Here is a 26,427-nt window from a genome sequence, read left to right on the forward strand (position 1 = left end):
GTACTTCTATTTTTGATTAAAAGCTCTACTTTTCTACCTTTAGAACACGCCACATGAAATGACATTTTTCAGACTCTTATTTCTCTGACTGTTGTCTCACATCTTTCCTGGTATAAGTGTTAGGAATGCTGCACTGGTTAAAAAGAAACCCTTTGTCAAATTTTTAATTTTCAGGACTTGGGATGGAGAGGGATGGCAGATTAACAAGGGGGGCGCATTTTGGTAATTTTGCTAACAAGGGGGAAGGCGACCCCCCTGGTTAGCCCACCCCCCACTCCCATTGCTATCTTGTGTGTGTGTGTCCCTTTGTTTTGATCAGATAAGATCAATTAATAAAAAGAGAAGCTGTTGCAGAAGGAGTAAAAGCAAACTTTTAGGCCTAGAGCAATGAATGGTTAAGTTTCACTTTCACTGTGAGAGTACACAGAGTACACTCTGTGCTCCCAGAGTGCAGTGCAATCATTAAGGATGGTGTGTGTATTCCAGTTGTATTCTTAATGAATGGTCCAGCTCCAAAAATATAAAATCAATATGTGGGGGTAGATGTTTTAATCGCAGGTGGCCACCGCAAGTAAATTAATGTGTTGAAAACCCTAAAAATAATGAGGTGCTGTTGAAAGCTCGGACTTAAAAGGAAATTGTAGCACTTAATTTGCAGTGTTTGTTTACACCGTAATCAAGACTTAAACACAGTGATTATATATATGTTTCACATGAAACCTTTGTGATTTGATGTTCCTTAAGTGCTAATCCATAATGCAAACACTTTTAATTTGCTGACATGTTTGAGTGGTGACACAAAATGATATGATCCACTCCAGTAAGCATGCAGTTCCAGGCAGAGTTCACGAGATATTATTGGTTTGTGTGATTTCACATCATAAGCATGAAGATGATAAACAAGAAGGAACTTGCAGGCATATCAGTCATACTTGTGTTTATGTTTCACCAGTAGTCTTTAAACAATAATAAATTATGAAAAAATGGTTATTAGTGAAACACCGGTTAACTGTCAACCACAGCAAAGAATAAACTATAATTATGCTCCATGTGACATGGTGCCAATATCAGCGAGAGCAGAGCACGACTGTAGACATGACATGCCTGTGTGTTTGCAGTATTTTTGTAATGCTGCTTTACGCAGGCCTGATGTTAGACGGGTTAATAGTGTTACTCTGGCAAATGTGGGCTACGATATTTACAGCTAGGGTGTGTAGACAGCATTCCCAGACAGGCTTAGCTTGCTCTTATCACCAGCAAGCACCAAAAGTTCACTCTTTCCTGCTTCTGCTGCTCCTCCCTGGCTCTCACTCTGGTGCTGTTTACATGGCAGGACTTTAATCATCAGTATATAAGTGCAAATTACTTCACGGCATAGTTTGAAGAACGTTTTAAATATATCATGTGTGTATTTCTGCATTCCACCACTGCAGGGCTGAAACACTTGATGTAACTCAGCTGTATTTAGAAACATGCTGCTGTTGCTCAAATATGCTCAGAAGCTTTTATTTTGCATGAATATTAGTACTTTAAAAATGTAGTTTTTCTTACTGGTATTCATTAAGGGAACAGCTTTGAGCAGTTATCTCAATCTGCTCTATAAAATAGATAGCTCTCACTTTCGTCTTTGGTGTCTCTCTTCATCTTTTTGTTGATGTTTCAGGATTTATTTGGTTTCCAGGGCAAGCTGATATGCAGTCAAACACACACACGCACACACACATGCACACACACATTACACATGCATACAGTTGCTCTTGAAATAAATCCACTCCCCGCAAGTGGTTTTGGAGTTGTCATCGTCTCCTTGTGTTGTATTTTTATTGCATATAGTCGAGGCCACATGTGGCTTTCCTGGGTGGCTCTCAAGACTTAAAGGGACATGCCTTATTAGGTATGTGCATGTGTCATTGCGACAAACACACTCACATACCTCATCAGCTGTGCATAGGGATGTGTGTGTTTTGAAGAGACTGCAACATCATGTGTTTCTGCACAGACACCAGTGTGCGTTGTGTTTTCTCTGCTGAGTGCCTTTAAGAAAGGTTAAATGGTTATTTTTTGAGGTGAAGCCCCAGACTCCACATTCCCTAGCAGGGTGGGCTTTCAGAGGAAGGGGCCATGTTATTCTTTGTTCTTCTTGACGCAGGTTTCCTTAGACCTCAAACAGTTGAGGTTATCATCGCACATAAACACATACATTGCATTTGGATACCAGGAACTATTCTTTTGCTAATTATAACGCATCTCACAGTACCTGTGACTGTTTAAACTAAGTAGATCCCTATCAGGGCAACTGTGTTTTTAGTGCCTTTAAATCCCCATTATTGTAATTCATTGTAATCTGGAACTGCAACATGATTTCAAACCCGTGTTTTGTCAGTTGTAACTACCTACGTTGACATGTGGAGGCCAGTTTCGGGTTTTCACATTTTTGTTGCCCTGTGCGTTTTTCCTGCTGTAAATTTCACCTGCTCTTTGCAAAGCTTGCCATTTCACAGCGTGATGTAAATCTGCCAGAGACATCTTTTTCCATAGGCGGCAGTGCATGAGTTGTGGTTTATTATGTGAGGTGGTGGGAGAGGTGTTTTTGAAGTGGGCAGGAAGGAATTATGTTTGACTTTGGATGCCGTTATTGTCGGCAAATCGGCTTTTAGCATATCCAACCACAGACACTTCAACACAAATTCCTCTGTGCACACACATAGCCAACAGTGCATGCACACAGTAGTATCTGTCTTTAAGGGTGAGATCAGTATTTGTCAACTTGGACTTAATTTTCTCATGTTTTGCATCAAAGTGACCAATCAGAACAACATTTTTTGAAATTGGCCCAGTATTAAGTAAAAGTGCTGCAGCCAGAAGTGGCTGAATAGGCTGCAATGAAACTATTGGTGGCAATTATGCACATTTATGTCCAATTATAGTGGTTGTTGTTGCTACTGACAGGCTCAGATTGCTTTTAGTGTCTGACAATATCATGGAGATGATTCCCACAGATATGGGCCTTTTTATTAAAGAGTAAGATTCTTTTTGTTGAACGAGAAAGCCCTGTAATTGCTAATGCCAAACCCACAAGACTCCATTTAAAAGTAAAAACTTAGTTCATATTAGGAAAATACACCTCATTCCGACACCTAAAATAACAATTTTGAGCCTGTCAGTGGCAAAAACAAGTACTTTGCAGCAAACATGACTGCAGCACTCTCCCAGTCTCAAAAACTGTTATTCTCATGAGTCGCTTGGGCACAAAACATGGAAAAATAAGGCTAAGGCTGAAAAAAAACAAACTTACACTTTATATTGCTGCTGCAGTGCTGTACATTGATAACTGTTAACACTGGAGAAAGAGAGATATAAAGACACAAAGCACGTACTCAATGCAACATAAATATGCACCAACACGCACAGAGTGATGTGGCTTGGTTATGGGCTGAAGGTCTAATGCGGTGTCTCTCTCTCACGGTGTCTTTCTACCAGGACGGGGGGAGTCTGATGGACTCCAGTGGGGTTCTGCGGCTCCCACTCTATACTGCCTGGCTGGAGCTCAATCAGAAGGAGGTAACCTCTGACCTCTAGCCTAGTCCCCACTGGTGTTTTTCCCCCCTGGGGTCTCATATAGTCCCTGATCTGCTTCTAGTACAGTCTGCTTGACTAACTCTACTGTACATGCTTACATCAGAAGTAACATGGCCTCTAACACATGGGTGTTAGCGTTAATTTAGTCCGCCTGTGGTCTGGTCTCGACTACAGAAGAGGCTGTGGTAGATTTTGGTGTGGTTTTCTGGTTTTGGTTTGGCCGTAGAGGGTGTGCGGACTTCGTAGCTGGTAGTTTTAGTGTGATTTGTCTTTCTTCTGTCTCTCCTGTTTTTAAGCTCTTGGTGGATTCATAAACAAAACAGAGACCAAAACACTTCTTCACAACTGATCCAGTTGTAGTGTCAATAAATAAACATGATACTTATTCAAGCTCTAGGAAATGCTCTTCACAGTGTTCTACGGTCATGAAAAAACTGGAAAAAAGTCATGGAATTACACAATCATATTTACCAGGCCTGGAAAAGTCATGGAATTAGTAAAGATCATTGAAAGGCATGCAGTTTTGTTGTGTGAAATGAAATTGTTACAGTAATGTGAAATTTATTATCTGTAGCTGTCCATGTAACATAGCTCTAAAATGCATCAATATTCGACTTTTTGTCAGCCCATCACACCATTTCTCCCGAAATTTTCTCCCCAGTGCTCCCTCTCTCCCTTCAGTTGAAATAATTTTTTGGATATTCTTTTGGATCTAATATGTTTGAAAAATGCCAGCCAAGTGGGGCAAGATTTTTTAATTTTTTTATTATGGGTCCTTTAGAAGCCAGGGAACAATTTTGAGATTTTTCTCCATGAAAATGTGCGTGAACCTTCTCTTTAATAAATACAATAAATAAATACAAATACAAAATGAAGCATGATATTGCTCTCTTTAAATGAAATGTCTAATGTGTCTCTAAAAGAGTCAGAGGTCAGAGCCTGTCCTTATGAAGCAGTTAGGGACAGTTTTGGACAGTAAGTGCGATATACAGAACTATGCAAAAGTCTTAGGCTACTTTTACTTTAGCAAGGTTATAATGACCATACATATTTATTTCTCAGTAGTCTCTTTACTAAAATACATCCAGTATACAGTATTAAAAATACAAATATTTCAGATTAAAACAACCGCATCAGGCTTAAGTTTCAAATATTTACTGTGACCTCCATTTCCACTTAGCATGTCTTGAACTCTCTTAGGCAGGCAATATGAGATTTATAATACCAATCTTCTGGTGTATTTACACCAGGTAGCATTAAAGACATGTCCAAAGCTCAATATTGATTGTTTGAGCTACCTTTTGTCGTGGTTGTATGATTCCATGTTTAACACTAAATATTGACTTCAGTTAGAAGAAGCCGTTTTATTTTGACTTTTTTGCTGTTTTAAAACATTGTACAGGATCTCTGTATTATTTGTATCTTCAAAAAGAGACTAAGCAATAGATGTATATATTATGTCCTCATTTCAACTTTTCTAAAACAAAAACTCTATGGTGGCCTAAGATTTTTGCACAGTGCTGTATATCAGTCTTTCGCCCCCTTCTTTCTCTTTTTCTCCATCTATTGGAGAATCTCCTCATATCTAATAAAAGACCAGCAGAAACGACACAGTAACAGCCTTCGTGCTCATCTGTCAGCTCTCATCGACTTCCTTCATTGAGGTTTGTTCAGGTGAACTAAACATGTCTGAGCCTTGGCAGGCAGACAGGTAGGTAGACACCCAGCAAGCCGTGATTGTGTTTTACTTGGCAGGAGTGTGGCGGACTGAAGCACCGATTCTGTCAGGGAGGATTAACAGCGCTCAAGAATCATGGAAGATAGCTTTTGTATTGAGTATGGACAGCAGTTGTTTCTGGGCTGAAGCTTCTGTTTAGACTGTAGTTTAGTTAAGGGATTTAATTTTAGATTGTATCTTTAATCCTCTCTTGTGTTACACTAAGATCCCGAATGTGGATCAAGGGTTGGTTTTAATTGGAGAATTAACAAAGTAATTGTGAGATATTAGCTGAATAGAGCAAACAGCTGCACCCAGTTTCAGGCTTGTGTACTTTTGGCTGTTGTGGCCTCCTTCTTCTGCAGTTTATTTATAGTAGTTGTAGTAGTAGTGTATGTGTGCATGTGCATGACATGGACCAAAGGGCAGCGGGCCTTGAAACCAGGCCGCTGCTTAGGACGTTAAACACTGACATCATTGAACTTTCTTTTCTATTACTGGACCCTGGCCTTTATATTTAAGTCATAACTGCTGATCAGTGACCCTAGGATCTTCATTGAGTGCTTATCCTTTTCTGGAGCACAAGTTTCTTGTGTGTTAGTTGAATTATGTGCTTATATTTGTGTGTGTGTGTGTGTGTGTGTGTGTGTGTGTGTGTGTGTGTGTGTGTGTGTCAGAATGAGTGAGTAACCACTCAGTAGGAACAGCAGATGTGTACAATATTGTGTCATTGAGGAGTGAAGATAAATCTGATAAATCTGTCACTACAGACCGCCTTCATACATGACTGCCTAACCCGCTACATCTCTTTTTTTCTCCCTCTCTCTCCCTCTTGCTCTCTCTCTCTTTCACCCATCTTTTTATTTCTTCACCTTTTTGCATTCCTCACTCGCTCTCCTGTGATGTGAGGGAGTGTGTGTGTCACTGAAAGGAGGAAATTTCACACACCTCACCTAGCATGACCTAAACCTCTTATTATTGCTAAGAGAGACAGAGTGTAATTTGGAGGGAAGAGAAAAGCTGAGGAAGTGTAGACATGAAGTTGAGAGAGAGAGAGAACAGATCCATATAGTTTATATCCACTCTATACTGCTGGCACTAATGCATCTTCCTACTCTTACTCCTCCTCCTGCGTCTCGCTGTCTCCTCATCTTATCTCTTTCCACTAAAGTCTCTTATCTCTTATATGATCCCTATCAAGTTCAGTTTTATTGCGTCACTGCTTTTACTGCTAAACATTAGCATCACTCCCGATGATCTTAAATTGCTTAATGCTGCTTTCTATGAGGCAGTTTAGATAACGGTCAGATGGTCACTTTACAGCTGCTGCTGTTTCAGATTGTGATACATGTTGTATATTTAGAATTTGTAGGAGTAAAAGTAGCGCTCTTGTTCCAAGGAAAATTTTACTACAGCAGAAGGGAATGTAGTTCTTTGACTGTCAGATCCATAATTTATATTAACTATTAAAAACTATCATTAATAATTATTATAACTACCACTATTGCTAACTATAAGATAGTTTGACATTTTTTGGAAAAAAAATATGCCTTTCGATGCCACTACTTTGCACCAACATTTATTTATCAAAGCCCATATAATGCAATGCAATTAAAGTAGAGAGCTGCTGTCATTGAGAGTATTAATTTAGCAGCACGCCAATTTTTGCTATGTAAAGCTATAGAGCAGTAACAGCTTCCTGAGCAGAAAATGAAGTCATGCTGTGCGTATTATAATCTGAGTTTCTATGCAGTTTGTTGTGGTGAGCCAGTCCAGCTGCGCATGTATGTTAGTGCATGTGTGTATCCATCTGGCTAGCTCATCACTGTCGCCTTGCACTGTACTCAAACGGCACTCAGATGGTGCCCATACTGCAGTTACTACTGATATTATACCGCTGATACTGCATTTACTGTTGACAACAAAAGCGTAACACCCACCCTCTGCATCCTGGTGTAACGCTATTACCTCTGTCAGCACTGTACCTGTTGTTTAGCACTGTTATTGGAGTAAGCACCATTAGCTGCTAGGCACCAGGTCAGCCACCTGAGAACCATGTCCACACAACTCATACACTCTGAATTTCATATAGAGCCTGTAGTAGTAGTAGTTTGATTTTTTTTCAAACAGATTTCTTCACAAAGATAAATAAAATTAATCACAATTTTTTGTTGAATATGCAGCTACAGCCAGCAGCCGGAAGGCAAAAGACCAGAAGCAGGGGGAAACAGCTGGCTAGTTATCTACAGGCATTGTGACATTACTTTCAGTTCTTATGCCAACTAAACTAACAGTCGACTGGCCCTGACTTCCTTTTTAGTGTACAGACATGCACGCGATTAAAAAGTGGCATTCTTGTTTGATGATCAAAGAAATTGTGATTTAAAATGCAAAACTGCAACAAAACAGATTCTTCCTCAATTCATCAAAACTAAACTCATCCAAGGTACTAAAAAGAAGGTGAAAAAAGAAAGAAGATTAATCATGCAAAATAAGTCAAAGGGACAAAACCTTCCTGTAAAATACGCTTTAGCAAGCTGTTGAAAAACATTCAATCAGAAGGTAATCCCACTGATGACAGCACACAGGCAGGTGGCCATGTTTGTCAAGTTGTAAAAAGAATTTTCTCAAGCCGTTCCAAATCGGATACAGTTACTTTTACCTCAGTTACTGTGTCGTCCGCACATTTGTTTTGCTGCTTTTGAAAGCTACGAGGCAACAATGACCGCTACCCATCTGTTACACTGACAGATAGAAGTGTGATGAGACGATGAAGACTGCAGTAACATATAGTGTTGAACACTGGACATCTTAGCCTAGTGTAAAGCCTCTGGGAGCTCTGTGTGTGTGTGTGTGTGTGTGTGTGTGTGTGTGTGTGTGTGTGTGTGTGTGTGTGTGTGTGTGTGTGTGTGTGTGTGTGTGTGTGTGTGTGTGTTAGATTAATAGACACTTCTAGTTTTACATAGCCAGAGGGCAGGTGAGGTAATGTGGACATGACAGAGTCTGCTGCTGCCAGAGGGTAGGTGGGACACACTAGCCTGTGCATGACAGGGCCAAAAATCTAGTTTCCATACACACACACTTTTCTAAGAGCAATACTGATGTTGGTTCAGAGCCCATCTTTACTTTGGCTCCAGCTCATGTTGCAGCGCTAAAATCATTCCTTTATGGATTCTTTGTGATCATAAAAACATGTTTGGTCTTTTCTTGTGGTTACTTCGATTAATCTAAGAGAAACAAAACACACACACACACACACACACACACACACCTTAAAGCAACAGGAGATCACATTTTCAAATATCAATCAAGTGTAATTTTCATCCAAGAGTCGGAGAAACAATGGCGTTTCCTCAGGCGAGCCCAAATCAAATAAAAGACTGTGCGCCCTTTTTCCTTTATTATCAAAATGAACTGAGTGGCCGTCTGCAGCTCCGCTCGCCACTTCCTGCCTCACACACTCACACACATACAAGCTTGCCTCTTGCTCAATCAACACACACGCTTAAACACATTCTGCAGACATCCTTCCCATGGTCTCCAAACACACACACAAACATATAATCACCACCAAGTATTCCATCTATCCCACCCTCTATGCACACACACACACACACACACTCACACACACACACACACACACACACACACACATTCACACAAATCTCCTGTCAGTAGTTGTGGGTTTTGACAGTTTTTTTCGCTACGTTTTCTGACTAAGCTGTCCAACTGTGTTTTGCATGTAACTCAATCTTTGAGCATGGCTCTTCATCCCGGCCGCGGGCCTGATTGAGTTATCATGTCAGTTTTGACAGGCCCTGTGGTAAAAGGGGTGTTAGTGTGTGTGTTGGTGGGAGGTAGCAGTGTGTGTGTGTCCTTGGGTGTGTCTACATCTTATATCTGTGTGTAGACAAGATGTTGTTGTGGAGATAAAGTGTGTGTGACAGTATTTGGCATATGTTGAAGTGTGTGTGCGCCCCTCCATCCGCTCGTGCCCTCTGCCCTCCTCGTCTTTGTGGCTAACTGTGGGGATCAAGTGTGTTACCATGACGGCAGCAAGCCTATCGCCCCTGGAGACGACACCTTAGAGAGAGGGAATCTTCAACAGCCCAGAGTCGGGCGGAGGGTAAATGAGAGGCTCTCATGGGGCCCCTCGAAATGGGGGCCAAGTGCACTTTAAAAGCAGGGGTCAGAAAGAAGCCTGAAACTATATACAGTTGTATCGGTCGCGGTCACACAGCTAACAGACACACTCAGCTAACTGAACACCAACGTTCAATTTAAGATGTGACATCCAGTGCAAAGATTTATTTATAATAGAGTCAGACTGTGGTTAACTATTTAGTTTAAATTCACTGAGCAGATAGACAAGCACTTGTGTGGCATTATGTGTAATTATAATTTTGATCATTCAATAATATTCCAATAATACAACTGTATGATTTTGCCTTACCAATATTTTTTGTGTGATATTACCTACCGTCTGTGTTCATCCAGCTAGGGCCCTCTGTCTTGGCACCAATAAAAAATTAAAAGTATGGAGGTGGTTTTGAGTGCGTCATATTTTTATTCCTTTAATAAACTTATTTAATAATCTTATTTAGCATGCAGTTCTGGAGAAAGATTGTTGATTGCTGAGTATCACTCCCAGGTGGGCTGGTAGTCAGATCCATAGACTACATAAAATAATTGTCATCAGCATGACATCCATCTTTAGTTTTTTATAGACTCCCATTTTAAGCCTTGAATTTTAGTTGTCGCCATCTTGGAGGGTCAATATTGGATAAGAGGTTAGAGCTAACCCTTTTTTTGCTGCTAGCTTGGTTAGCACAGTGCATTTACAGCTATGGCTGTATAACTGTGTGGCTAACTAATGCTAATTTTTACTAGCAAAAATCAATCTCAAAACCATTTAAACAAAATGCACTTACAGGAAGAACTGAACATAAGACTCTTTAGAGGGTCATTTAACAAGACTTTTTCAGTCGACCAGAACATTACAATTAACTTTCATGAACTGAAAACACACTGAAATAGCAGCGGCTACATTTATGCTCAATTAATCTGGGATTATGTCATGGATACAATACCTAATCAATGTTGTTGCTGTGGTAATGACTTGTCAGGACTGCACCCACCTGTCACTCTTAGTGGCCACGCCTTTAATTATGCATAAACTTAAAGCCTTAATAACATTAAAACAAATGAGGTATATGTAAATCCAGTTTGGAATTATAACATGGGGGTCTATGAGGATTGACTCACTCTTGGAGCCAGCCTCAAGTGGTCATTCAAGGAACTGTAGTTTTGTGGCACTGTGCAGCTCCCAAGGTTGCGGCTTGGTGAAATGAAACCACTAACCCATAATTGCATACTGACCCTTTAAACCTCTGTTACCGCGTCACTCCAGTGATTTAGTTTCGCTTTTCTATTCAGTTCAGGCAGCTCACAGGAAGTAGATTAAGGAAGAGTAAACTGATCTTCATGTGTAAAATCATGTGTAAAATCTTTAAGAAAGGCATTGTCACGCTTCATTTAAAGCAAATGGCATCTGAAAGTGACTGACAACATGCGTGGGTGTGATCATCATCCACACAGTAGGTGCTTGTACATGTGTGTGAAAAGTTGTGTTGGGAGGCGCAAGTATGAGCCTGGAGCAGTTATGTATCAACAGCTGCGTTAATGCTCCTTTATCCCCGACATATTACACACACATTACAAAGACACCCTACATGCGTGTAGTGCTTACACAGTGTGTACGTACATGTCAGTGTATGAGTTATCAGCACATGTAACAGCTGCCCCCCTCCCCGGGATCTCGGGGTTGCGGGTCCATTATGTAGAATATCTGGGTATCTCTCTTCTGTGTTTTGCTTCCTGTCTTTCTGTGTCTTTATCTCATCCCTTCCTCGCCTGGCTGCACTCAAAAGAGATGATAAGATTGTAATCAGCCTGACTACAGATTCCTTTAGAGGAGTCATAGGGATTTTTTCTGGCAGGCAAATTACCTTTTGTTGCCCTTGAAAACCTCTTATACAGATATCACACTTTCCCTCTCTTGACTTAATTTCCCCACTGGCTTGAAAAGTGAATTGAGTCATTGTTTTTTGGTTTTTTTTAAGAAATAGTTTTAACATTTTGGAAAATACTTGATTTAGTATCGGTGTTACATCTCCAGTCCAGATATCCAGTTTATCTTAGTAGCATAGTTCTCAAAGTGTTCCTTTAACCTTTGAAACCTGGATCGACAGCAGTTTCTCCTGTTAAGTTCTGATGCCTTTTACAAGCATTCAAACCTTTGAGAATTGAGCAAATTTGTTTGATTTCCTTTGAAAACATGGCTTAAAAGGCAACCAGCAACTTGAGATCAAGAGATCGCAAATCGCAAGAAATCAGCAAACACTGACACGAAAATGAACTGATGATTAGTATAAAAGAAAGAAAGAAAAAGGACAGAATAAAGAGAGTGAGACAGAGAGAAAGATATTAGAAAATACTTTTTAAAAATTCTAATTATATATTAATTGTCAATTACATTTTAAGCACTTTTTTGAAGCCATTTTCTTGTTTTTTGTGTTTGTTTTTTCACTAATTTTGGGGGGTGTTTTTTGTGTGTGTTCTAATTTTCTGGTAATGTTCTTGTAACTTTTTACTTATTTAGTGCTAATTTTAGGTAATTTCTTGTAAAGTTGCACATTGCCTTTCATGTTTTTGAAAGAGATTCAGTCAGTTTGCTCAGGTTTCAAGGGGTTAAACTTTTGCTTCATCATAGTGCTTATTGGCTCCTTGACAACAGTTGATATGGGAGGAATGAAGATTTCTTCTTTACTTTTGCGACTTGATTTAATCAAATCTGGCCAGAAGCTCGATTATGAGGCATTGACTGCAATTCTGTGTAACACAGATAGACAGTAAAGATATAAAAATGAGGAAATGAAGCTGGACTTTTTTCTGTTGATCAGATTTCTTTAGGAATTTGATCTTTCTTAGAGGCAGTTTTGATTTAATACAGTGCACACATGCTTTGCCATATGGCCCAATTACTAGGAATTTTTTCAAGTTTTTTTCTTTGCTGTGAATTTGGGCTTACAGAAGAAGAGAGTGGCTGTTTTTTTTTACTCCAATTCTTCTGTCCTTCACCACTGCTGTGCATCTTTGAACCCGTTGGTTATTTGCATTGGGGTCTTCATTGTTCTCCTGCTGCTGGCAGCATGGTGCCAACATTTTTTACAGCTTCAGGCTGCAGGCTTTGCTGCTTTCTGAACAAAACCAGTTTTTTTTCTTCTTTCTCACACACTGGAACAAGTCCCTTGATCACAAGCTGCCCACAAGGGACATTCATGCATATTTCAGTGCAGGGTACTGCATTGAAGATACCTAACTCTAATCATCGGAGACACACCATAGACATTCGGCCATAAGTCTGAATAAATTCTTACACTGTCATGGCATGCTGCCTCACCTGTTCGCAGCATTTCACCACAGGCTGCTATCATGTCAGTTCAAGAACCAGAATCCAAGTTACATAATGACCCATTAAATCATGATGATTTTCATCTAGAGCCCGTCCTACTTTTTTGATTTTAATTATGCAACAGAAGCCACCTGTTCGGGACAAGAACTCATTCACACGTGAGCCGGCTGTGACGGCGGATTTCTGTAGTAACTATGGCGATATTAGGAGGTGAGGGTGGAAGAGTTAACACAAGTAGACACCTGTAGATACAGAGCAGAGGGGAGGCTGGCTGGTTGCCAGTGATAGGGGTGTGGTTTCCCACTATGGTGTCTGCTATACATGCCGCACATACAAAATGATTCTAGGTTACTGACACAGACAAAGACATGAACAACAGTCTGTAAGAGGTCAGTGAGGAAACAAACAGCCTGGCTCAGTTTATTTAAAGTCAGCTTTTAACAGTTTAATTTTGTTTTGGAAGTCGTAAAATAGCATTAAAGTTGCAACAATTAGATTATCAATCGATTAGTCGATTAAAAGTAAATACATTTTTGATAAACACTGAATCAGTTCTTCACAAATGTGAGGATTTGTTGCTTTTTCTGTTTAAATTTTAATACATAATTTATTATTTTACAATAGGTATAATTAGTGTTGAGTTGTTAATTTGAGAACAATTGCAAAAAGTTGACAAAAGTGCGCACATTGAACTCTTGAATCTGGATAAGATATCATGCAAAAAACAGAAAAAACTGAGCCTTCGCACAAGACTAAGCTCCCGTAAATATTTAATCAAATTACCACCAAGGTGACTTTTCAAGTATCACACTCTTTATCAGGCATTTGTTTTTTCTGTAAATAAAAGAAGAATTTTTTTTTTAAAATGATGTAAATCCACAAGAAAATGATTTTGTGTGCTGATGTTTACATCTATTACTTGTAAGCATTTTTGACATGCGTATTTACTGCAGTTTCTCTCAGATCACAAATGCTGTGTTCAAAGTTTAAAGGAGACATGATAGAGTTTACCCATGATGCCTTGCTCCTTCACCACGCCTGATACAGCTACTGTCAGTTGCGCTATCTATTGTCACACATCCACAGGAAAAGGATCAAATGCTCCTACAGTCTGCTCACTCACTTTTTCTGTGCGTGTGCTTGTGTGAGGAATGATTTTGCCTGTGAGTGAAAAATAAGACAGTTTAAAAGAGATTAGAAATGAAAAAGAAAGAAAACAGCAGTGGCGTCAGAGATGTAGTTTTTTTTTTAGTTGTCCTTCCTGTTTGTCTTTATGGAAAGTGTGAAAGTGTTTTTGGTGGAATCAGTGGAAACAGGGCATGTTGAAGGGAGTGGCAGTGATAAACTCCCTGTGGGTTGGAAAATATGCCCGGACCTGAGCCCACCTGAGCCAAAATAGAACACACTGCTCCCCTCTGTTGCTCATTTTTTTTTTTTTTACCCGTCTGCCAGTTTCTCTTTTGTCTTTCTTTTTCAGTCTCTTATTTCTGGTCAGTCCACTTCCCTATGTTTGTCGGTCGTTCTTTCTCTTCTATTTTCTGCCCCCCCCCCCCTTTCCTTTGTCTGCAGAGTCTGTGCCCCACCAGTATCTCATTACTCTAATCCTATTTATGAAGCAGACAAACACATGAACACACATTGTCCTTTTATGCATGCCTCGCTTTTTCTTTTTTCCATGCTTTTTTTGTTTGCGTTTCTCTCAAATTCATATAAAAGATGAAAACGCAACAAAATATTTCTGAAATGAGCTGTTATAAACAATTTATCTAAGAACAATCAGTTGAGTGTTTAGATGCGCCACCATAGTGGTTTGAAAGTCTCTCTTACTATCCTTCAAACTGTCAAACTTCTAAACACCCTAAGTGCCTCATGTAAACACTGCACTGTGATCAGATCTGGGATCTGTAGTCCTATTGTTGTGTGTTGTTGTAGTCATGAGATTTACCACTCTCCCAAGAGATAGCAAAGATAGGTTGCTAATCATTTGGATCTATTGTAAGCCACTCGGAGCAAGAAAACGAAATATAAACACGTCATTCTACAGTAATATTTTGGAAAAATTCCCACATCAACTTTTTGAGTTTTAAGAGTTTATTTTTTATGTCTCAAAATAGCTCACATCTAAAGTAATGAAAAGGGGGGGTATTTAATAGTTGGAAACATTTTTTTGTTGAACTCCTCAAATTCCTTCTGCTTCCTGTTCCAAGGCCACTATTGTTGAGTGAAACGCTCCACTGAACTTCGCTCTCAGGTTAGATATTACAAAAACTAAAGCGATTTGGTGGCCTGATTTTCTAAGCTGATCCACATTTTCTCAGATCAACATTTGTCGGCCACAGGCCTTGATGGAAGAATTAGCCTACTTTGTAATCATTAGGTGGGCAAGCTAATGCACAATGGGCTTTTTGTCGTCTTAAGCCAAGACAGGCCTGTGTACTTCCACTCCAAGTCGGCTAAAGTCAGATAGACATTGTTTGTGTAGCTCTGACCTTCACTGATCGAGCATCAGAGCTCAGCCAAGTTTTCCACATTGAATAAAAAGAAAGAAAGAAAGAAATCAAGCATTAAACATTTTAGCTAAATTCAGTCAGTTGGGATTTTCCATGACAATACCCAGCAAAGATAATTTTGGCACTCGGGTGGGCTAAAGGAGGAAATGGATGTGATTCCATGTCGCAGTGGTCCCAACATTTTTCATCAGATGTGCCTCCACAGCCCTTTCAGATGAACTCAAGTACCCCTTCATCGACGCCACACATGTTAAGCACGTGGTCATTTGTATTGGTTTTAAACTGGATAGTATCTAGTTATTGGTTAATGAATAATAATATAAAAGTGGATATAATAGTTTTTAAACCACTTTTCCATTTAATACCTATTTCAATTATCTATCCTTATATTTGCTCTACCATGTGCCTTGTAGCTAGCAATTTCAACTATTTATCCCTTTGCTTTGCTGCTTGTTTTTTGGCTATTTTTATACACCTACTCCCAAATTGTGGTGTTTAGGTGTTAAAATTGACTGAATATGTTGACACATTGTCATTTGTTTTAATCAAATCAAAATATCTATTGTATCTAATTACTTTAGCTGCTCCCCTGATGACATCAAAAGTAAAAGCAGAATCAGTGGTGAAGAATATCCCTATCACGCAAATGTTGACGAATATTTTGTTTCATTTTGCAGCCGAACATTGGGCGTCTGGGCATCCCTCATGGACCGTCTGGAGAAAAGGTAGCTGTTGTTGCAGTAGACGACTGCGACATCTCCATGGCGATTCGCTTCGGAAAGCAGATTGGAAACTACTCCTGTGCCGCCCAAGGCACCCAGACCGGACAAAAGAAGTAAGTTTGAGTCTCTCTTTTCTTTTTCTCTCAACTTTCTCTCTTCAGATCTCTCCGCTCATTAAAAAGTAAACCAGTTTGACAAACAGGTAAAGATGTTGTACCTCGGGGCCCAGATCAAATTGTCTTGTTACAACAAGATAACACAACTCTCATTCTGCCACCCTCTCCTCCTTTTGTCTTTTAATTTACATGTTTATCTTCGTGGCCTTTCTGCTGTCAGGCGCGGCCTTAGCCACCCAAAAGCTCACCTCAACACAGGCTTAATCTGACTTACTGTTTACCACGCACTAATGAATTTTTATTTTTGTAGCGTGAGACTTTTTTTTTTTAATGAGTCTTATGGGGAACTAGCATGCTGAGACACATTAGTTTGCAGAGGGTGGGGACAGAGAGAGAGCGAGAGCTTCAGAGAGGAGTTAATGAGGTTACATTCCTTCAGGAACTTGTTGCACAGGTCACAGAGGCTGAGAGGCGTTTAGAGGATACTTAAACGGGAATATACATATTTACATTAAGCTGGTGTGTCATGTGGTGCAAACAAGCAAACGTTTGAAGATTTGTTGTGGAGAATGTTTCGACTTGACCCCAAGGGTTATTTAGGCACAGAACAGAAACCACTTGGATCTCAGTTTGGGCAGGAAATTAGCAGCAGTTTGATCAACAATTCATTGGCTACAATGTTGAATAGCACTGACATGCAAGAGTTGATATTATAGGTTTCAGGAATACTTACGATATATGAACTACAAGTTGAGTTTTTGGCTACTGTGTAGATGGAGGGTCAATCAGGGAAATGCCACTTAAATGGAAATAATCAGTTCATTTTTATGACCAGAACATCTCTCCTAATCATGCATATTTTAAAAACTTTTGTTAGAGTCCGTACAGTTTGACCCATAACATGTATTAACAGCTGTATTTTTACACAGTTTAAAAGGCTCTGCTTTACTCATGACAACTCTGCATTGACTCTCTATGTCTCTGCACAAATGTCCTCAAGAAGACAAATCCTCCATATCACATTTGGAAATCAAGCAACTTCATATACACCTTATTTCACATCTGAACTATTTTAATAGTGTCATATTGCCAAACTAGATATTTTATCATGGGACTGAAATGCTTCTCCACAAGTCAGAAACAAATAGCATAAGCAGTCGTCCATCCATCAGGTTTCCTTATTAGTATTTATACAGACTATTTTTTTGATAATTTTGAGGCAATATGGAAGCACTTCTGTAAAAATACTAAGTAAAAATATGGATGAAGAACTGTTGCAGTTTACAGCTCTACAACTGGATCCAAGAAGTAATACATTCCCATTTGATTGATTTATTTCCTTTCAGAGGCTTTAAATATGCTTCACATGCTACTGGTAATGCAACAGTGTTTGTGTCAAATGCACACTGCATTCAGCAGTTAAGCACTGCATTATTTTAAGTCTCTTAAAGCCCTTTGATGTTGAGTGTTTTAAAGGATCGAGGTGTAAGCAGCTTCCTACATGACCTAGTATGTGAAACTTTACTTGCGCATGGTGACGGTAGCAGTTAGCCTTGTGACATTTTAAAACCATGGAAACTTTATTCAGAAATGTCATGCTATGTGCTGCTGCCTTACCTCAGCCACCTTTTCTGGTGTGAACCCAGGGCCTCGGCAAGGTGTCACTGATTTGTTTGTCAAAGATTTGCAAGAAAGAAGTAGCTTTAAATGAGCAGCCCTCAACATCCTATTCTTGTTTTATGATACATATTTGTAGTCATTTTTTGTATGATCTTTTCACAAAGAATTGAGTCATTGTAGAGTTAAGTTATAGTGTGTCTGTGTGTGTGTGTCCACCTGACTAATTTTGTGGTTTCTTGTACTTGAAAGTATTTAACATTGACACACTTTTTTTTTCATTTTAAATCCATTTTGGATATTGCTCTGCTCAATTATCTGTCTTTATTGTCTGCAGGTCACTGGATTTGACAGGACCACTGTTGCTAGGTGGAGTTCCCAACCTACCTGAAGACTTCCCGGTTGGTAACAGAGACTTTGTGGGCTGCATGAGAAACCTCAGCATCGACAGCAGACCCATCGACATGGCCAGCTACATCGCTAACAACGGCACCGAAGCAGGTTAGAAGTGCTGCGTGGTAAACCAAGGCCATGCTCACTGAGTGGGATTACCCTGCAGCGGTAGAGACATTACTCATATCCAGGAACAACCCTCAAGCTCACTGATATTGTCAGAAAAAGTTAACTACTGACTTTTCAGGATTTTCAAGGGGCCAGAGGTCATGGAACTAAGACAGCATATAAGGCCATTGTGGGTAAAAAAACCCACAAAAAATAAAAAAAATACAGAGCAGAGGGAGGGGGGTCGGTAGCATTTTGAGAAAAATCTCAAAAATTACAAAATTAAAGTAATACATTTATGAGACAAAAAACTCTGAGATCATGATGTCATCAACTTACATCATCATTTTATTTTTTAATTTTATTTTTTTACCTACAATGGCCCCAATACACGTTAAGTGAAACAGCATCATTCAATGCTTAAAAAGAAAAATATTCAAGAGAAAAAGTGTGTTGCTTTAGTTTTTCTACCTTTAAATAAAGCTGTTTTTTAATGTGTTTATTGTGTAGCACTATGCTAACTTTAGCATGTTTAAAGATGACTATTTAATTATTTTGCAGCCTATGAAGGGGTGCTTACACTGTACATACAGATATCAATCATTCTTTTATGTGTTTCATGTGAAGGTTGTCCAGCAAAGACAAACTTTTGCTCGAATGAAGTGTGTCAGAACGGAGGAGTGTGTGTCAGTAAATGGAACACCCACAGCTGCGACTGTCCGACCGGATATGGAGGCAAGAACTGTGAACAAGGTAAGAAGAAGAATGGGCAAAAAAGTGTGTGCATTTACATGTGTGTGTTTACATATGCTTAAATATGCATTCATATACAAGTTCTTTTTTGATCAAGTGTGCCTGTATCTGCATGCTCTTTTGTGAGCTTCTCGGCGTGCGCATGCGTGTGTTTACCTGCAGTAAGTGCACAGTGTGTGTGTGTCTCAAGGACTTCCAGGAAATAGAGTGTGCTTGGGAGATCAAATGGGATAAGGAGCACCTCCCCTGACTCAGTCTGACTCATGCGGCAGCCACAGTGGAGCTTCACAGTGAGGCCTCTGCTCAGTGCTGTGCAGACACTAAAGATCGCCTCAGGTCTGGAGTTTAAGGACAAGATCAAACTCTGACTCACTTATCAAAACTCAGACAAAGGATGAAACAAAACACACACTCTGACCCCATAGCTGTGTGTCTCTGTTGCCACCTCATGTTACTGTGGTGTAGATATATATATAGTACTTAAACATAGATAAGGATGAGTTATATAAATTATTTTATTTTTCCTTGTTACCCAATGAAACATAAAAGCATCACAGCTAAAGTGTTGTTATTTACACTCAGTAACCAGTCTCATGTTCTTCTACGGAAAGGAGAGAAGTTTGATTTCCTGCTTCAGGGCGTGCTTCCAAACAATGTGTGAAGGTGTGAATACCTCTCCTTGCCCTCTCCTGTATGAGCTAGCCGCCTAGCCAGTGCCAGGTCCTGGTATCCAGTGACTAAACTGGGTTGGGATCACAGCAAGCTGGGAAGAGGTTTTGGCTGCTCCGCTGCTTGTTGACACATTTGGTTCGAGGCTTCGCACACCTAGCTGCCACATGAGAAACAAGAGATCTGTTATCGTGTGGTTAATGTTGCCAAAATCATCCTGACAGGACTGAGATGAAAAAAGTCACCCACCTGGTCACACTGTTTCGTTTTTTGTTTTTTTTCCCCCTGATTTTATTCTATCAGATCCTATTTCAATTTTACAGTCCTTTTTTTTAAAAAAAAAAAAAAAAAAGATGAAGAGTGAGTCCTGTCACGCTAACTTCAAGCAGATCACTGTCAGGTTTAATGCAAGCATACTGGAAAACATGCTTCCACATGGGTGGCAGTAGCTTCCTTTGACAAGTGAATCTCAGGTTTGAATGCCTGCCTGGTGTTAAACAAGCTGTTGCAGTAATTAAAGATTTTTTTATAGTCAATATGTTAATGTTTTTTTGAGGAAAGTGTGTTTATAGCTAATAGCTTATAGTAAATAAGAGCAGTCCAGAGTATTATGACATGGATTCAAATGTAGCAGATTTATCAGCATTCATTCTGAGAACACTGCTCCAGAGTTGTTTAACAAAATAAGTGTTTAACATTAGCAATGCTGTTTATGCCAAATTCCTAACCTACTTACAGTATGTTATGTACCTTAAAAATAGGAACACTGACACATTTTGACTGTTTCAAGTAGCAGGAGTGAAAATCCTGGCCCTTCTCCACATTTGCTGTGTTATTTTTTGTTAGAATAATGAAGACAGTTGGAGAATAGTTAGATGCAAAAAAAAGGTGTCGACTCTACAACAGTGATACTCAGCCAAAGGGTGCTAGATGGCCCGCCAACCATTTTCCAATTCACAATCAAAATAAATGGATTCACACTGGCCCTCGGCAAAGAAATTTGAGTATCACTATACCCAAATTGCAAGCACTTGGCAGTATAATATTTTTCCCAAATGATGCACATACTTCAGGCATTCAATTATCTCAAATGACTTTAAAAAATATGTATATATCTGCCATAAATGGGGGGAAAAAATCTTGCTGGAGCAACATACTCATGAGCCCCCTTAGGTTTGGGCCTGAATGTTTACAACGTCAGGCTCTGCCCCTGAGGCTAGTTGGACTTGGCTGCAGACTTTTTCATATCTGGTTAGGTTCAAGTCCTTGGACCTGGTCAAAAGTGCTTCTGTGCCTGCTCCCCTGTCCGCAAATTTTAATATATCTTCCTGAGTTGATAAGAAAATATTTGAGGTGTAGAATAGCAAGGTAAGGAATTGCAAAATTATAAAATTGTTTGTTATTTTGGATAAGGATGCCCACCTTATAATTTGTTGCTCACGGTGAAATATCTTGACAACTATTGGATGTATTGCTGTGAAACTGACCACAGATATTCAGGGTACTAGGAGGATAAATTCAGACTTTGACATGATTCCCTGAGTTTTTTTATTTAGTGTCATCATCAGGTTAACACTTAATTTTGCCATGCAAAATTAATAACATTACCATCAGCCACTGCATTACTTTGTGTTTAGTGCTAATTGGCTATTTTTAGCATGATAATAGACTAATAGACTTGGTAAACCTGGTAAATTCTACCCACCAAACACCAAAATATTAGCATTTTCACTTTGGGCATGTTAGCATGTTGATGGAGCTTACCAACCTGCTCACATTTAGCTTAAAGCAACTTTGTGCCTTAGTGCGGCCTCACAGGGCTGCTAGTATGACCACTGACTCTTTCTGTTTTATTCTTTAGAGCTGAGTCTTGATCAAGTTAATAAGAAATGAGGAGTGGCAGATTTTTTTTTAACTTTATGTATGACTAAGCTTTAGCAAAGTAGTCAGACTAAAGCCACTGTTGGAACAAATATGTGCTTTGTCTCATAATTACAGCTTGTGTATGTGTGTGTGTGTTTGTGAATGCTTCTGTTGAAATATGTGCCCCGGGGGACCGAGAACATACAGGGTTTATGCTGTAGATTATACAGGAGGAAACCTTTTGTATGTTGTGCTGAAAGGTGGACCCCCTGTGTGTGTGTGCGTGGGTGTGTATGCCTATGTGTGCATTTCTTGATCTCTCTCTCTCAGCATCTGCAGGGGCTTATATACTGTAGTATGTGTCATGTCTGTAGGATTTTATGTGGATTTTCAGGATGTCTTGAGACATTGAATGTTTGTCTAAGAATTACTATGTAGTAGTCCTCGAACATGAAGTAGTAATTATAGCCTATCACATTAAATGAAATTAAATTCATGTTGATACATGTAAATGTGTCGAACTTTTCGAGTTTAAATACTTCTTTCAAAATCACATCACCTCAGTCTAGCATATGCAAAGCTGCTTCTCAGCAATGACCGGATATATTATTTGGAATTACACAAATGTTTCGATACAAACATGACAGATGTATCAATAAAATCTTATATTTAACGTTTTGTCTCTGTGCAGTGATGCCATCTCCTCAGTTTTTCGACGGCCAGGCGTTGGTGTCATGGAGCGAGACGGACATTACCGTCGCTGTTCCCTGGTACATTGGCCTCATGTTCCGCACCAGGCAGCCTGCTGGCACCCTGATGCAGGCCATTGCTGGACAACACTCCACAATCAACCTCATGGTGAGATGCAGACTATAGTCAGCATATTATCGTTAACAAATATGTAACCATCATCAGCATATAGTGCAAACTTTTTTTTACCACCGAGGGGAAGTAAGACTTAATTTCTTTAAAGTCAATTTAGAAAACTCTTTGAATGTGTAGGACAGTAAAATAACTATAGGTTGTGCAATTAAAACGGCTGTCTTTTCAATAGATTTGTCAATCTTTCCCACCATTCAGGTGAATGAGCAGCAGGTCCATATGGAGGTATTGCTGCGGAAGCGGCTGGTGGCGTCACTTAGCTTCCCCCAAGTTCGGGTCAATGACGGGGAGTGGCATCATCTGCTGGTAGAGCTGAGAAGTGTTAAAGATGGCAAGGACATTAAATACATGGCTTCTGTGTCCCTAGACTATGACATGTACCAGGTATGGTATAAATTACATTCAAAAAAGATGTAAACAATGGGTCATGTTTTCAAGGAAAAAATATGTAATTTTTCATTTTGTGTTTTTGAGCAGAAGTCAGTGGAGATTGGTAATGACCTCCCTGGATTAAAGCTGCAGACTCTTCATGTTGGAGGTTTGCCTGGAACAGACAACCACGTCAGCAAAGGATTTGTTGGCTGCATACAGGTGCGTGTATTTTCAAATTTTAAAAAGCAACATAACAGTAGTTTTGTCTTTTCCTCGACCTCGCAGACACTTTTTTTGCCCCCTTTCCTCTTGTCCCATCTCTTCTTCATCATCAATGTGTGCTCTCCATCAGGGCGTGCGTATGGGCGAGACGTCCACCAACGTGGCCAACGTAAACATGGCTCAGGGCCTGAAGATCAGAGTGGAAGATGGCTGTGACCTGGCTGACCCCTGCGACTCCAACATCTGCCCCGAGAACAGCCACTGCAGTGATGACTGGAGCACACACACCTGTGTCTGTGACCCAGGTAATATACACATACACCACCACACACACTCCAATTAAACTTTGTAAAGTAATGTTTTAGTGTCATACCTCCCTCTTTTCTCTGTGTCCTGTAGGTTATTTTGGTAAGGAGTGTGTAGATGCCTGCCAGCTCAACCCCTGCGAGCATGTTTCCACCTGCGTTCGCAAACCGAGCTCCTCCCACGGCTACACCTGTGAATGTGGACAGAACCATTACGGCCAGTACTGTGAAAACAAGTAAGGTCCCTTTCTCTGTGCATATGTCTATCTAAGGTTTTAGAGCAAAAGAGGGGGTTAACTTTAGCAGAACTCAGTATCAATATTTAAAAGCTTTATCCCAAGAGGTAACTTTGCTTCATGTGAGCTTTTATAGTAGTGTTTAATGAGGTCACATTTCTCATTAAGTAGATATTTGGAGAAACTCTGATAACAGTTATGGTAAAAAGATTACAAAAAAAATAGGATTATAACATACAGTTACATTAAAAAAAGAAAAAAGTCAAAAAGACACAAATATCATGGTTACATGCACTTAACACTCAACTATAAGTTATTATAAAGTAGTTAAAAGTGCTCACATCTCTGATTTTGCTTCAGCCAACCTTTAATATGGTTGGTAGTGTGTTCCACATTTTAGAGCCTTTTATGGAAAAGGTTGACTTCCCAAAGGAGGTCTTCTGACGTGCGATTTGCTGACCTGCATTGCAGCAAATAGAAACAATTCAAAATGATGATGGAAATGATATAGTGATGTTAAAATTCTAACAGTTTTACCTTTAGATCTTGATGAAAATGGCAAACACGGAAACAGATTGCATTTCTAACTGCATTTCGGAGGGCTTTGCATGCCTAAAGCTTCCTCCAACATGGTCTTTTGTATCCAGATGTTAAAAATGAAGCAGACTAAAAATGGACTTTGCCTCCCACGGAGAAAAAGCACACTAATCTCCTTCAGTTATGTTAGGCTCTTTCTCTTTTTGTAATGTTGCCAACGTCCTGAGTCTTTCAGAGCAGCTTTATTAGTCAGTAATCTGAGCGCGATAGTGTTTGACTGCCCGTGTGCGTGTGTGTGTGAGAGAGAGAGAGAGAGAGAGGAAAGAGAGAGAGGACAGATCGGACATCAGAAAGAAATAAACTGTAAGGTGAAATTGGAAAATGTGACGTGCAGAAAGTGGGGTTTTTGTTCTGTACAGTCAACATTGTCTAAGAGGGCACATGAATTAGCCAGCCCCAATTGGGAAGCAGCCATTTCCCTCTGAACTCTGACCCCTATGACACGCCTCACATCCCGTCTTAAGCAGGATGTGGGATTCCCCCTCCACGCCTGACTGATCCTCCATAGGTGTTTAGTCACCGCTGCCCTCATGCTGCTGCTCGCCCCCTATCAGATCACATCACTCAGTCGCAGATCGCATCTCTTGAGAGGAAGAGAGAGTCTGTGTGTGTCTCGTGAAAGAGTCACACCTGATTCACCGACATGAAAGTGTAGAGGAGGAAGTTTATTCAAGATTCAGTGGAAAAAAAACATTAAGATGGAGATAAACTAAACAGATAGTCAACTATCAGATCTGGAGTATTTTGTTCAAGCTTATACCGAGTCAGTAACATGTCAAAAACCTGATCAACCATCACTTTATTTCATAGTAAAAGAATAGAAACTACAATATGTGCACCGGTCCTACTGTATGTTGACCAAACCAACAAACAGTTTGGTCCACTTCACAGTAGCTAGTAATTGTACTCAACTGTTTCAGTTAATCAGTTATTTATTTGCACTTTAACTACTCCACTTATATGGTGGAAAAGTACATTTTATTTTGAAATGCATGTTTGCTGAGTCTTAAACCCGTAATAACTGATGTTTTGGATTTTGGTGCATTTCACATTGTTGTAGTCTCATTTGATACAGTGTTTGTAAAAATATATAGAAAAAATATATTACAACTACTTTAATTAATGTGTAATTGTCTTTGATTACAGAGTGGAAAAGCCATGTCCCCAAGGCTGGTGGGGCAGTCCCATGTGTGGACCCTGTAACTGTGATACTAACAGGGGTTTTCATAAAGACTGCAACAAGACCACTGGAGAGTGTCGCTGCAAGGTAAAAACATTATTTGACTTTTTGTTTCTTTTTGAGATACCACCAGATTATTTTTTCTATACACCAAAGGTTACTGTAGACAGGAGAATTTTTAGTTCTTCTGTTGTCTGTGGAACATTTAAAGCAATGCAATGTAACATTTAGAAAAAGAAATAACACGATCTTTGTCTAATAAATGAAAAGTTGAGCCATAAGTTCATTACACTCCGGACTTGGATGATACAACCTTACTTGGTGGGTTGTGACCACTAGCTTGTGGTGGCTAAAGTTAGCAGATTTTTACTACTGCTAAACAAACATTACTGGGTTATTAAAATGGCAGTTCACCCAAAAATAAAACTGAAAAAAAATGTTTCCTCTTACCCTATAGTGCTCCTTATCAGTCTGGATTACATTTAGTTTTTTTGTGAGTCACCGAGTGAATGAGATATTGGCCGAAGACATGTCTGCCCTCTCTCCAACATAATGGAAATATATGGTACTTGTGGTGCTCAAAGCGCCGCTAACAAGCCTCTCATCCATGAGCAGATGCATGCTTTCTTCTGCGTGGTAGAAAATAGTTCCTACATGAAACTGCTCCCAGCAAGGTCTGTGGATTATCTTTGATAACAGGTTGATGATTTCTGTCAGAAGACATTGCTGTTAAGTTTTTCAAACGTTTTTTGTTTTTTTGTTTTTGCACATTGAGCGCCACATGCTGAGTGCCATCTAGTTCACAAGATGCATCCCAGATCATTCAAGTTTATATATAATTTCACCCATCTATGTCTCCTCCTCTTCCTGTAGGAAAACCACTATCGGCCAGAAGGCGAGGACACCTGCTACCCCTGCGAGTGCTTCTCTGTTGGCTCTGAGTCTCGGACCTGTGACGCCGTCACTGGGCAGTGCCCGTGTAAAGGAGGAGTCATCGGCCGCCAGTGTAACCGCTGTGATAACCCCTTCGCTGAGGTCACTCCCACTGGATGCGAGGGTATGTGAGATCATATATTTTTTACTTTATTATACTGTTTTTTCTTTTTAACTTT

At 39.8% G+C, this 26,427-nt stretch overlaps 1 protein-coding gene across 1 annotated transcript in view; it reads left to right on the forward strand.

The window, feature by feature from the left end:
- celsr1a (cadherin EGF LAG seven-pass G-type receptor 1a) overlaps window positions 1–26,427 on the forward strand; it is a 108,030-nt gene that overhangs the window by 57,936 nt on the left and 23,667 nt on the right. Inside the window, 11 exon segments of the mRNA XM_042511006.1 lie at window positions 3,481–3,561; window positions 15,958–16,115; window positions 18,073–18,236; window positions 18,864–18,989; window positions 22,213–22,379; window positions 22,602–22,787; window positions 22,881–22,994; window positions 23,128–23,302; window positions 23,397–23,538; window positions 25,282–25,402; window positions 26,189–26,372. Coding sequence (XP_042366940.1) covers window positions 3,481–3,561; window positions 15,958–16,115; window positions 18,073–18,236; window positions 18,864–18,989; window positions 22,213–22,379; window positions 22,602–22,787; window positions 22,881–22,994; window positions 23,128–23,302; window positions 23,397–23,538; window positions 25,282–25,402; window positions 26,189–26,372 — 1,618 coding nt within the window.

This window comes from Plectropomus leopardus, chromosome 22, assembly GCF_008729295.1.
Source record: "Plectropomus leopardus isolate mb chromosome 22, YSFRI_Pleo_2.0, whole genome shotgun sequence".
In the NCBI taxonomy this organism is placed as follows: Eukaryota; Metazoa; Chordata; class Actinopteri; order Perciformes; family Serranidae; genus Plectropomus; species Plectropomus leopardus.